We start from the raw sequence: 13,786 nt of genomic DNA on the forward strand, positions 1-13,786 counted from the left end.
TGATTTGGACACATTCCAACACACAGTGAAAACACACACAAGCTTCCTTGGCCTTTCTCTCTATAGTCATCAAAGCTGTGGAGCCTCCTTTTCTTCATCCACTCAAAGACACTGCAGGCTTTAATTTTCTTTGAGCTGCTCCTTTCTACCTGTCTCTGTGTTAAAATGGGTCAGTGTTTTTTTTTTCTTCTTCTCTCAGCTGGTCTTGGATGTCTCGGTGCCTGAGCGAGTGTGCCAAACATGATCCTCACAGCTGGGTGAACACAGGATAGGAGGGCATAGTGATTCCCCCCCACCCCCACCACCTGCCAAATCTCTGTCCTGTTCAACAATGCCTTTTGTGCACTCCACTCATTCATGCACAAATACAAACACACGGACACAAACAAACATAAAAACAAGTTTCCAAAGCACACACACAAACCTCACGGGGTCACTGATGTGTTTATGGCTGTGCTATTTGCATATGTATGTTCATTTAGAGAAGATTTTAAATAATGTGCGTGTTTACTGTCTCTCTGGCTGTGGTGGAAGTCTAAGTTCGTCTTTTACTGGCTCATCAGTAAATGTATCATGGCCGAGAGCCCCAGAGTCTGCAACAGACAACATAAACACCTATCATCCCATTAGATTAAATGGAGAAGATGCCAGCTGCTGGGCCAGGCTCCAACCATTGACCCCAACACTATTTCCTCCCCTCATGTCTCTCTCACTCTTTGTAGCTCCCTATATTTCAATGCTGTCTCTCCTGTAGTAGTTCATTCCGTGTATTTCACTCAAGGCCATCCTTTATGCCTCGCTGTCATTCTCTACCTCCTCTCACCGCAGTAGTTACACACACTTTTATTGTATCTTTACAGCATCAACCGCAGCGAGGGAAAGTATCGGTTGAATAAGGTTACAATGACACAACAGGGAGATGCTAAATGTACTTAAACATTTACACAAGGATCATAGCTGTGCAAACAGCAAGTCAGTGAAAATATGACATAATTGGTCTGTGCAGTTATTGATCAAACCAGCATTGTCTGATGCTCTTTGTCAAAAGAAATCTATGCACACTGAAGTACAGCACAGAACGGTTAACAACATTGATAAGGCTGCTATCAGATTATTGATTTTATTATTATTATTTTATATGTTTATTTATTTAATGGTTGTGTTATTCTGTCTACTGCACATGACAAAGGATACAACAAACTAAACAAAAATACAGTTCCAAATAATTTTTGAATAACAACAATTATCTAATTATCTATCATGTATGACATCTATAGCTGCAACTAATGCTTATTTTTAGTATTGATTTATTAGCTAATATCTTCTTGATTAATCAATTTATTTTGATCAATTGAATGTCACAAAATATAGAATCACTATTTCCATGAGCCCTAAATGATGAATTAAAACAGAAAAAAAACCACAAATGCTGACTGAAGCTCGATCGAAGGAAAATTTGTTTGTTTTTTATGCATGAAAAAACGATTAATGGATTATCAAATTTGATTGTGGATTAATTTTCTGTCAATTAAATTAACCAATGAGTCAACTAATTGTTATTGTTGTTATTACATTTAACCCTGTTCGGACTGAAGACTGAAGATTAAAATTACTTTATTAGTCATTTTGCATAATAGCAATGCTGTATTACTAATTTTAAGGTTGCTTAATGGACTGTTGCGGTAATCATTATTCTCTCTTCTCTCCCAGGCGGAGTTGACGGGCATTAAATGGCGTTGCTACGGCTTCCGTAATGGCGGGGAGTACGGGCCAGTGATCTCAGCCCCGGCCCAGGATGACCCGGTTCTGCGCAGCTTCATGCGCTGCGTGCAGGCCAACCTGCTGTGTGTGTGGCGACGCAAGATCAAGCCTGATGCCAAGGATCTGTGGATCTTCTGGTGGGGTGAAGAGCCTAACCTCTCCGACGTCATTCATCAAGAGCTTGAAGGTGAGAAAGAGATGAAGGATCAGGCTTCTCTGGTCGATCCATCTCAATTATTTTTCCATCCCATCGGTCTTCTCTTCTGTTGATGCTCTGAAAGTTTAGGTTAGAGGCTTGTACAGACTGTATTGTTTTATGATTGCTTTTCATCATGTTGCATTGGATTTTATAGCCCGAAGAATGATTACATGGAGTATAGCCGCCTTGTGGTTTTAGCAGATTTGTATTTAAAACTGACTGAGACGTATTGAAATATATGTTGTGTGTTACAACTAGATGTACGACATGAATCTGAGTTTTATGGTGTGGCGTAATGCCTGTATGTTATACATAAGCTGTATTGTCTAATGTAGAGCAGGGTTCAGTATTATGTAGATTCAAGCTGTTTAGTATGCTGCAGATTCAAGCTGTGCACCGTTTGTTTAAGATGTGTAGGGCACATTGATCTGTTTTGCGTGGCGTCGTCCTATATTTGAGCCTCATATAGCACATATCTGAAATGTGTTTGCTTTGCAGCTCAAGTGTTTATATGCTGCTTCAGGACTATCACTATATGATGAAGCACACAGCAATAGAGCAGATTTTTCTTGCCAGTATTTACAGTGTGTGTGTGTGTGATTGCGTGTGGTTGGGAGTGAAAATTACACTGAGATATCTCACTTGAGAGAGTGCTACTGTCAGCACTATTGTCCCTATTTATAGAAACATTTTCATTATCTCACTGTGCACGTGTGTGTAGAAGTCTAACATATCGACTAAGCCTCGGGAAGACAGGGAGAGGAGGAAACAGGAGAGGGATTATATTGGGTTTGGTTTAGCAGAACAACAGTCAGGACGAAAACAGCAGGAATATTGGATGGAGAGGTTGAAGCGATAGTGAGAATTTCAGTCTTCAGTTACCTATTAAAGTTCACTTGATGTGAAAAGGCCTTTCAGGCACTGCAGTAGATATTTGACAGATGTTCTTAGTGCGGTTGGGGAGAGCCGTTTACTCAGCCTGCACAAGCATGTGTAATAGAGAAAGATACACTGTACATTTCAATTGAGTTTTGTTTGCATCACTGACAGATGCTGAGTTACTTAGTTCTTATTTCATTGCTTCCCTGAAAACACCTAAACTAGATCCCCAATCATCTAATAGCACATTTTCTAGTTTCTAAATTCCTTGTACTGTGTGTATCCTGATGGTAATTTCCTGGTTTGTAGTTGCAGGAATGTAGCATTCAGAGCAAAAATGTATTACCTGAAGCCATATAACAAGTATGTAGCAGTGTGAAATTTTAGCGTTTTTTCACCAATTTGCAAGCTGTTAATCGCAGCCGTCACCCTCAATTATGACTCCCTTTGAGTAGCATGTTAAGGTCCAATAAAATTAATAATAATTTTAGCCTATTTAATTACATTTTACAGATATTATTAATATATTGCAATTACTTAGGTTTGAAGATTTGTCACTAGTCTTAAGGATTTGTCGCTCTTTGTTTATATATCTGTGCAGAACATGGAGATGTACTCTGCTAATGAGTGTTAATTAGATATATGTCTCCAAGTCTCAATTTAATACATTTACACAGAAAAATAATTAGTTAATCAAAGTCATGTCTGCAAAAAAAAAAGGAGAAACAGTTAAATGTGACTGCTCTGACTTTAGGCAAGTACATTGTGACACTTTGTCTTTGTCTCTTCTGCCTTTGGGATTTCTAATGTGTCCCATTTACCGCTACAGTGAATGATAATTTTGATAATAATGTAATTTGCAGATTAATTTACCGATTAATCTGTGAAGGTTTCTAAAATATAAGAAATCTTTGAAAAATGCCCATCCCAATCTCCTTGAGTATAAGGTGATGTCATTAAGTGTCTTATTTTGTCAGACCAACAGTGCAAATAGCAAAAACTACAAATTTACTATAATGTTGAGACAGAGAAAATTCTCATATTGAGACTCTCTGTCCGTCAAATGTTTGACAATTTTGTTTGAAGAATGACTTAAATAATTAATCAATTCTCAAAAAATGACTAATGGACAGCTCAGTCTTTGAATTTAAAGGCTGTTACTTGTTGTATGTCTTTTGGCATCAGTGTTAGCACTAATTTAACATCATTCTGTCCAGTTATGGAGAGTCTGTGTTAGTGTGCACACATGCTGCATACAATTATTATAATAGGACTTATTTACCTCTCCTGTAAAATCTCACAGGTCTCCCTGTATAATTCCCATTAAGCATTGAATATAGCACTTGGGGTGTGAGAAGTTAATAATATTTAATTAATGTGAAGCTGGATTTTCTCCAAATTAGAATCGGTCGTAACACTGGGACTATCAGTGCTTTACCAAGTCTTAAGAGAGCTCCCCTCCTGAATTTCTACACACTGTGGGAATGTTTTATGTGTTAGATTTCTCTCTCCTGCCGTTCTCTCACTTTCTCTCCCTCATGTCGTCTTGACTTCTTCCTCTCTTCTCTCTCAACGGTGTCAGTCTGTTCCTCGTGTGATTTCTTCCAGTTTATTCCTCTCTGTCGGCTCTACTTGTTCTCGGGCTGACCCAGTCATTACATGAAAAAATAATCTATTGAAGTGATGCATGATGTGCTGAAATGTTTTCTGAAAGTGTTGCAACACATCAAGGGCTAACCTTGGATAGTGTATACACAAGCAGCCATGCGGCATTGGAGATAAAACCTTCAGGTTGGATGTGCAGGGTTTGTATAATGTTGAAAATTGTTTATAGTGTTTGTATCAGTTTATATTTTTTCTACTGTTGTTCATTTCAAGTGCTATTATAAGATTCAAATTCACTATCTGTGGTACTACAGACGGCAGAGAGAACAAAATTTAAGTACATTTTACATTAAATGTTTTACGTTGTACTTTTACTTCCCTACATTTCAGAGGGAAATATTGTACCTTTTGCTCCACTACCTTTATTTAACAGTTATAGTTACTAGTTACACTTACTAATTTTACAAAGACACATGATAATCAAAAACCTATGAACTTCTCACAGTTTCACTTAAATAACAGTTTGAGGCTTAAAGTAGGTCAAAAAAATTCATGAAAATACAAAATAGAAAAAGATTGCATGTCACAGCATATATTTTTTCTTATTATGTCTATTTATACACAGTGGTAATGGTACTTTTATTTAAGTACAGGATCTGAATACTTCTTCCACCATTGGTTGTTCTTTGGTTTTTGCCTAAAAATGGTTTAGAATTTACTAAAAGTCAGTTAAATACAGCAGTACTCAGTGTAACATATTAAGTTTCACTTTGGCCACTTTGAAACAAAAGTACTCTTTGTCCCAGTCTTCTGCAATATATAGGTTTAAGCAATCCACATCAGTTGCATGTGACAAACTACTACTGTTATTGCTAATACATGCCACATCAATATAAGAAACTGTTGTTTTTATTCTTACACTGGAGACGCCATTCAGAAATGCAGATTTACACACATTTGACTGAACAGCTAAAGCTGTCAGCTTCTCTGGCACATTTATTATGAATAATCAGAAGGTTAATTATGTTTCCAGTCGTATAGAAAATATCAAAGCAGTGTGGATTGGCACGTTTTTAAATTAGCTGGCTAGACAGTTCTGTGTTGTCCTCCAGCAGAACAGTGAATGGCTGAATTTTCTGAAGGTATGTTTGCCATGTAATGGCTAAGAAGAGGATGTTGCCTAACACAACAATGAGAAAAAGACCGATTGTACAATTTTACAGTCGAACCACTTTAACTGCAATTTCTGATAACACATATTAAAAGAGGCAAAATACACTGTGAAGGGAGCCTGGATGGGAAGTAAACCATTTTACCTCGGCCCAGAAAAGTCAAACTGTTGTTTTTTAAGTAAATTACTATAGAATACTATACTATATTATAGATATACAACCTCATTATATTCATATTACTTCATTATTTTTTCAGTATACCTGCCTAAAACTATAAGTAAGATATGAACAATATAAACTGTGTTGTGACCTGTGACACTGAGATACATTGACACACACAGCCTGCTGCACTCCAACAGGTGGGATTAGTGGTACACTCAGTTGAGCTGGCCAAGGAGGGTGCAGAGGGATATGTGCAGGGAGCTGAGAGGACAAATGGACCTGCTGACACTTACTGGCAGGTAACAGGAACACATTGAGCTAGCCCGTCACAGTGGGAGTGTCCAAAAAAGTCGATACCAATGGTATGAATATATGTATTGGGTCAATATTTAGAAATTATACATTTGAAATTGTAGTGTTGGATGTTACTCTGCATACTTAAAGCTTTAAACAGTTGACAGGAGTTGATCTTGCTCTGAAATTGAGAACTCTGTTGTCGTTGCGGTATTTTTTTTTCAAGAATGATAATGAATTGCACTAGCAGATGTTCTCTTGGTACACACATAGTGCAGGTCTATGAGTTTTTTTGTTTTTTGAGCCAGTCAACCAAAGTGTTGGGCAACCACCTTCAACAACTTTCCCATCAGAGTGCTGTGAGTGAAAAGTGTCGTTGAAATTTTCACATATTATTTAAATGAGCTGCAAATAGTCAGTAGATGCTCCACTAGCTGTCAGTGCTACAAAATGAAAACATGACATGGTTGGTTATTATTATTAATGCAAACAGAGTAATATGTTTTCACAGTTAGAAAGGAAGATAAGTGTTTCATCCGTTTATACTTTATAGAATTCGGATTCTGCTGGCTGCTACTACAAGCTCATTTTTATAGAGGAAAATACCTCTCTCCCTCTGGCTGTCGTGCTAATTACTCACTTTTCAGGGGCATCAAGTGGCCCACCTGATCTGAGGTGACAGAGAAGAATTGGTTTACTTCCCTGAGTTAATTTGTGGTTGTTATTTGCTTATTAGCATCTCAAATCTTGCTGCAAGTAGAGGAAATAAAAAACCAAACAAATCTAGTACGAAAATATTATGATTATAGTGGCTATCATGATGAAGAAGTCATGAATCCTACAGTGTGTCTGGAGTGTAGAACTGTTCAATAACAAAGCAAATGCTGAAAGACTTGATATTGTATGAAGGTGATGAATCTTTTCACTAGAGGTTAAGTCTAAATAAATCATGCCTTTGAGATAGTGCCAGCAGTATGAGCAGCTATGATCTAGTGTTACTCTCTGCTCCTCTCTCACTTTACTCCTGCACTCCCTCGGATATTGTCTTGGGTTCAGTGTTTAAGCATCACGTTCAACACATCGTGGCTGACTTTCTTAAAGTCAAATTGCATAGTCCTGTGCGTGTGTGTGTATGTGTGCGTGTGTGTGTGTGTGTGTGTGTGTGTGTGTGTGTGTGTGTGTGTGTGTGTGTACAGTTTGCAAGGAAACAGAATTAATGTGTTGAATCGACTGAGTTGTCAGCATTTCACCAGCACAGGGAAATGACATATTTTGGACATGACTCATAAATATGAATGCACACGCACACACACACAAGCACATACTGTATGCAGGCTGTCATGCATCACACAGACACACACACACAGACACACACACACACACACACACACACACACACACACACACACACCTCTTTCTCTGTGTTTGTGTGACTGGGTGATGATAAGATAATTAATCACGAGGATGAATAAGTCTATACATCTGCAATTATTGCATAAGACGAAAGATAGAATCAATTATTATATTTGATTAACAACTATGATGCCATATGACACCCCAATTATAGTACAAAGAACTTTATAAAAAGCACGAGAACTTTTACATTTTAGAATAAACCATTTAGCAAGGAAATCAGCAGTAATTGCATTTTGTAAGTCTAAACAGGAATACACAGTATCAGTGATGATGCTCTACTCTCTGTTTGTTGGTCTACTAACATGACACATGTATAGTAGAATCACGCATTTATGTAATTATTATCAGTATCTGATATACTGAAACTGCAATATTTTACCAGTTGTTAGTTAAACCTGAGCTTCTCCTGCTGTGGCATGTCGAAATATCTGCCATGAAAATGGAATGAAATGGTTTAAAGGGCCAGTCAGTAGGTTTTAAGTGACACATTTAAACAAGACAACCGAAGTGTTAACAGATGCTTTATGTCACTGTGGCGTGTGTATCAGGCTGATGGAGCATGAACCTGTAAAGGGATATTGTAGACGGCAGCGTTGGTGAAAATTAAGGTGTTTCTGATCTGAGGCTGAGCAACGAATTACTGAAAAATGTGTCTGAGTCGTGTCCGGTATAAACAAGCTTTAGTCACAGCTGGCTGCATACAGACACACAGTCAGCAGCCACATCACACCAACCAGGCACAATAAGAACAAATGATAGCCCACCTAGTCTTCAAAGTACAAATATAATTTATCGCTTCTGAAACACAAGAGTGGGATGTACACATATGGCTGACATTTAGGTTTGTTCATAATTTGTAGTTATGTACCAAATGGAAATTTGATGACACAGTAACATTTTTAGCACCAGATCACATAGCACAATGTGCCATCTGAAGGGAGTGGAGTTGCTAACAAATCCTTTAGCCTCAATGTTGATCTGAAAATAGTTGGAAAGTCCCAAAAAAGCAGACCAGGATGTGCTGGTATGCAGTGTATCATCTGGGATCCAGATTTAGATTACTTTATTGTCCATTAAATTTACATAAAATGGAAATTCATCTTTGGCACTGGCATGTGTCAACACACGCTATACACATCAATACATAACATAATAACACACAAAAATTCTATGTTATGGTAGAAAGATAAAGTGACTAAGTGGCAAGTGATATTAATGAAAGTTATAGACATATAAGCATACATAGCCATCACAACAATACATAATACACAGTAGTAATAAGTAGTACACAGCAGTAAAACATATATTTAAGATATTCATGATGCATGTAAAGGTGTCATATGGGATTTATTAAATTAAAAAATGTGTTTTCAGTTTGGAATAATACATAAACATTGGGTATGTGAGTAAAGGAAACTGCTATGTTTTCAGTAAAAACTTGAGGGAGTTGAGTTAGTATCTTGTTACATCACAAAGAAGATGAAACCTTATGATGCAAGGGCACATAAGAGTATTTTTCAGTGAAAAAGATTAGCCTTAAGTATTAATTCATCAGCTGGCCTTATAATACGAGTCTCCAGTGATGAAATCAATGACTTGTAAGATAATTTTATAGGGAATTTCAGAATTTCATTTTTATAACTGCCTTGATTTTCTCGTGACTCACCTTCCAGTGAATGAGGTCCTGTGAATGTTAATATTTTATCTCTAATTGACATGTAAGTGTAATGTGTTGTATAAGAGGTTCTAGAGGATTGCCATTTAATAGAACTTCATAGTCATTTTTGTATATGTAAAAGAGATTACTTTAAAAAATCAATATGAATCAAGAATTAAATTTGAATAAAAAATCACAGATCGATAAAGCTTTAGGAAAACATTCTTCATAACCTCCTGTTTTTCTCTGTTATGCTTCGTCTGTTTATTTTTTCCAAATCATTGATGAGAACTTGATAGACTGCAGAAAGGAGTTCCCCTGGGTTCACTTCTGGGCCTCCCCCTCTTCTCTTTCTAGACCCTAGTCTTTGGCACTCACTTCACCTCACATAGCTTTTCCTGCTGCTCTGAGACCAGCAACACTCTACCTTTATTTTCTATTCTATGACAGCTGGGAATATGACACGTGGGGACTGATAAAGTTTCATCTCAGCCAAGCATCGTTCATCTGTTCTTGCCTCCCTGACATCTCCAGTCGGAGGCTTGTCCACCACCTCAAACTCAACCTTGACAAGACTGTGCTGCTGTTTTTCTTTTTTTTCCAAAACCTGTGCAAGACCTCCCTATCAATACTGACAACACTGCAGGGACTTAGATAACAAACTGCTGTGTGAGCCCTACATCACAGCCATGATCTGAACCTACCACATATCTCAAATCAGAGTATCCACAACCACATTACTGATACTCTTCTTCTACTCATCCATGAAGCTGCAGCTCGAATTGTCCGCAGTGTCCCTTAATTTCCCCTGTCACATTGCTTCTATACTGTGCGCATGGCGGTACATACTGAAAACAAAACTCATACTTTCAGGTCATGACCTAGACTCCTGTCCATGCTCTCTGTTCTGGTACAATTGTCCAATTATTTATCCCTCTCCCTGCAGTGGCCTTGCTGTCTCCTTTCTCCCCCGTGGAGGAATGACTTTCCCACCTGAGTTAGATGAGCATGAGTCATTACCTCTTCTCCATCATAACTTCAAAACCTATATTTGAGTCATATCTCAGTCTCTTATCTACTTGCTTACAAAATGGTTCTGGTTCTTTAATAAACCTCTTACTTTGTTTGCTTTGTCTAGTCCTTAGGATGTTTGGAAATTCATCTTTTTTTATTTATTTTTTATTTATCAAAATTGAAGGCCTTTTCCGTTTTGAAGAGAGTGAAATATGCTGCTGTAATATTGAGCATCTAATTTCAGTGTTTTTCAGTGAGTTCTATTTTGTCATAGAAGTAATTTTTTTCAGTTCAGTGCTTATCTAATATGCACTTTTTATTGTTTTCCAATCTGCAGGTGCCCTTTAAGGACTCAGTAATAAGTGTTACATGTGATGTGCAGGAACTGAACTCAACAGCCCTTACCGTGGGTTGGTGACTTATGCATTTCAAATTATTCCTCTGTTGCACTCATCACACATTACTTTAAATAAAAGAATCAGCTAGGTGACAAAAATGGAAATGTCAGTTTGGTTTGTCAGCCCACAGATATTCTCAATTCACAATGAGACAAAATAACTATAAAAGGATTTATTATGGACTTGCTGAGGAGTGTGTGGGTGCAGTGTTATTAGGCGTTTCTACATCAGAAAACTAAGGGCTGATGACTTTGATAACACCATAGGCGGTGCTCCTGTGTGCCACCAGAACAGCATGTGGTCAAGGTGATTGCAGGAGCAGGAGGAAGAGTTAGAGCGCAATTCACTTAACACTGCGTAGCAGGTGTTAGCATATTTATCTATGCTGTATAATCAGAATAATTTTAACTTGTGCATCCCAATCAGATCCATGTCACATTAAATGTGTGTTATTTTTCAAGGTATATATATGTGTGTGTGTGTGTGTGTGTGTGTTTGTGTGTGTGTATACCTCCCCCATAGACAAAATATCCATAGGTTTTTTTCACCAAGAGCCAGCCTTCCACCACCCCGAGTTTTCCTTTTATTTCTTGAAACTGTAGTAAAGCTGAGAGGAATACAAAGTAGGGGAAATCCAGCAGAAAAAAATTCAGACTGGAATCAATCCTAGCTGGGGGTGAATGTTGTTCCAGAGACAGGAGTCTTAACCACACTGTCTCAGAGAAATTATGTGCATACTTAATTCAAAAATGATCTTAAAAAAACAACTAACTCAACAGCACTGGGATACAAGGCAGTAGAGAGATAATTAAACACCACGTCTTTGAAAGTGGGATTTTACATTTGCAGAATAGACAGAACATTCACCTGTAAAGACCTTTTTGTCATTATCTTTCTTTAAAATGACTTTCAGCATCATTCAGCGTATTTATGCCGCCATAACAGTTACCAGTCAAAATGAGAGCGAGTGAGATAGGACCGAATTAAAACCTGAGTCGCGTACATCCATTATCAGCTCAGTGGTTGGCTGGTGCAACAAAGATATGTGACCAACAAGTGGATTAGACCAGCAATGCTTATGAGAAAATAATCAGAGATAATGGAATTAACAGAACAGAGAGAGGGTGTGAATTGGACATGACTTCAGGCGCTGGGTTTAAACCAAAAGAAAATCTTTGCCAAATATGTAGGAGAGAGTCTCAGTCAGTCTGTCTTCTGTGTTCGAAAGCTGCAGCTGGGTGCTGTGCCCTTCATAAACAGAGCTGGTTGCCATATTTTCTGGAAGCTAGAGGGGTTGTGGGGTGCGTATGTACACACCATGACAGGTTTCTATGTGTGTGTGTGGCTCGTCGGTGGCTGTTATCATTCCTTGTGTGTGTCCGTAATTGGCCAAGAGTGTAGGTGTTTGTGTGTGTGTGAGTGAGGGCTGGCAGAGGTCGCAAGGTAATTGTCCTGTGAAAAAATGGTTGCCAAATGTGTGTGTGTGTAGCAGAGCACAGGAGGGAGGGCTAACCTCTGCCTCCATCTGTCCACGTCTGGCTGTGAACTCATAATCTGGCCTGTGGAGACAAACCCTCTTCACCACTTGCCACCTGCTTCAGAAATACAGGTTAGATTGAGGTTATTACTGTTATGGATCTGCTGGTGAGGATGCTCAGTTCTTTGCTGTACATAATTTCCTGTTTATTTTAGGGATCAAAACCAGATTTGCATTTTACACTTAGAGTTTCATTGAAGGAACGCAAGAGCAGAATGAATTCCTGACGAGAGGAGCATTTCTTGCATCTTATTGAGAAAGTATTAAGTCTACACCAGATAAGTGTTTGATTTGTTCTATTTATGTGCACCTGACACTGCTCACCTGTTTAAAAGAAGTTGGACTGTGACAGTCACTGAGGAAGGCGTCTGCCAAAATGTTTGTGGTTGTTTTTCTTCTCTATTACGAAAGGATAAAGATGCAGCAAATATGAACTTCAAAAGGTTTTTTGTATGTGAAGTGTGAAGTTTACCTTCAGTTGGAAATACACCAGAGAAGATAAATTATTTCATTCAGAACAGATACTTAAACAGTTACATCCTCTTCAATTAAAGCATTAAAAAGTCTGTCTCATTAGAGGAGCAGTTTGACATTTTGGAAAATACACTTACTGAAGTGTAAACATGACAAGTTTTGACAGAGGGTTAAGTGTTGAACTATTTCTTGTCTCAGCTGGTTTCATGGCAACCTCATGGTGATGACAAAACTCCAGGAAGTCACCACACCCTGCCAAGAAATTGTCTGGCACATAACCCCCTGTGAAACAGTTTTTTTTTTCATAGGTTTTTGAGCAGATTAAGTTGTTGACAAATAATTAGAGCGAGACCAATAAATCGACCAGACCGATATATCAGCCGATATTAACTCATTGTAGATATATCTGTATTGGCTGATAAGTAACAAGAAATTGCACCACAGAAATGCCAAACTATCTTTGGGGTAATTTAGAAACCGTGTCACCATTAAATAGTTTGGCTACCAGAGAGCTCTGGCAACTTTAAAATGTCCCTCTTAGTATGTATCTTCACATTTCATAAAAATATCTAAGGGATCCATATCAAGATATTTCATCAATGTTATATCTTTATGTAAAAATTAAATACAAATGGCCAGTATATATTTTTAATATACTTTTTTTTTTAAATTAACTCTAAAATATAAATTACATCAGAATCCGATTTAGTGAGCTTTATAGATGCTTTTGATCCCTTGCAAGGCTAGCTGTTTCCCCTGTCTTTATGCTAAGCTAAGCTAAAACTATTCCTATAATGTTTTTTTATTTTTGTTTTTCTACTGCAGATCTTCAGAGCAGGTGTGCAGTTTATAGCGACCTCTTCATATAATGACAGATATTTACACCTATCCTCCTAATAGCACTATCATATCCTGTGCACTACTGCCACAATCTTCTACTTATGGCCCTCCTTGAATTGGTGACGGATTAAGTGTTTTGCTGAAGTGCATCTCAACAGCAGTTGATAAGTGAATAGAGTCCGGTGTCCATTTCATCTTCCTGATTATCTTAGCCAGGATTCCAACCGGTGATCCTTAAGTTCCGGCTCTTCTTGTACTCGTCTACTATGACCTATAACCGACTGATCTTTGTGATGATGACAGTGAGCAGCTTAATATACTGTAAAATCTAACCTTTAACGTTATACCGGGGGTTGACACTTTCTTAGGTCCATCATA

General features: G+C 37.9%; 1 protein-coding gene across 5 annotated transcripts in view; it reads left to right on the forward strand.

The window, feature by feature from the left end:
• The window catches only part of LOC127370874 (mediator of RNA polymerase II transcription subunit 13-like), a 75,951-nt gene that overhangs the window by 15,011 nt on the left and 47,154 nt on the right, over positions 1–13,786 (forward strand). For all 5 annotated transcript variants that reach the window (XM_051413333.1, XM_051413334.1, XM_051413337.1 and 2 more), the window contains exon 2: positions 1,711–1,948. In XM_051413333.1, coding sequence (XP_051269293.1) covers positions 1,711–1,948 — 238 coding nt within the window. The remainder of the gene's footprint in view (positions 1–1,710; positions 1,949–13,786) is intronic.

The sequence above is a fragment of the Dicentrarchus labrax genome, unplaced genomic scaffold (genome assembly GCF_905237075.1).
Source record: "Dicentrarchus labrax unplaced genomic scaffold, dlabrax2021, whole genome shotgun sequence".
Classification (NCBI taxonomy): Eukaryota; Metazoa; Chordata; class Actinopteri; family Moronidae; genus Dicentrarchus; species Dicentrarchus labrax.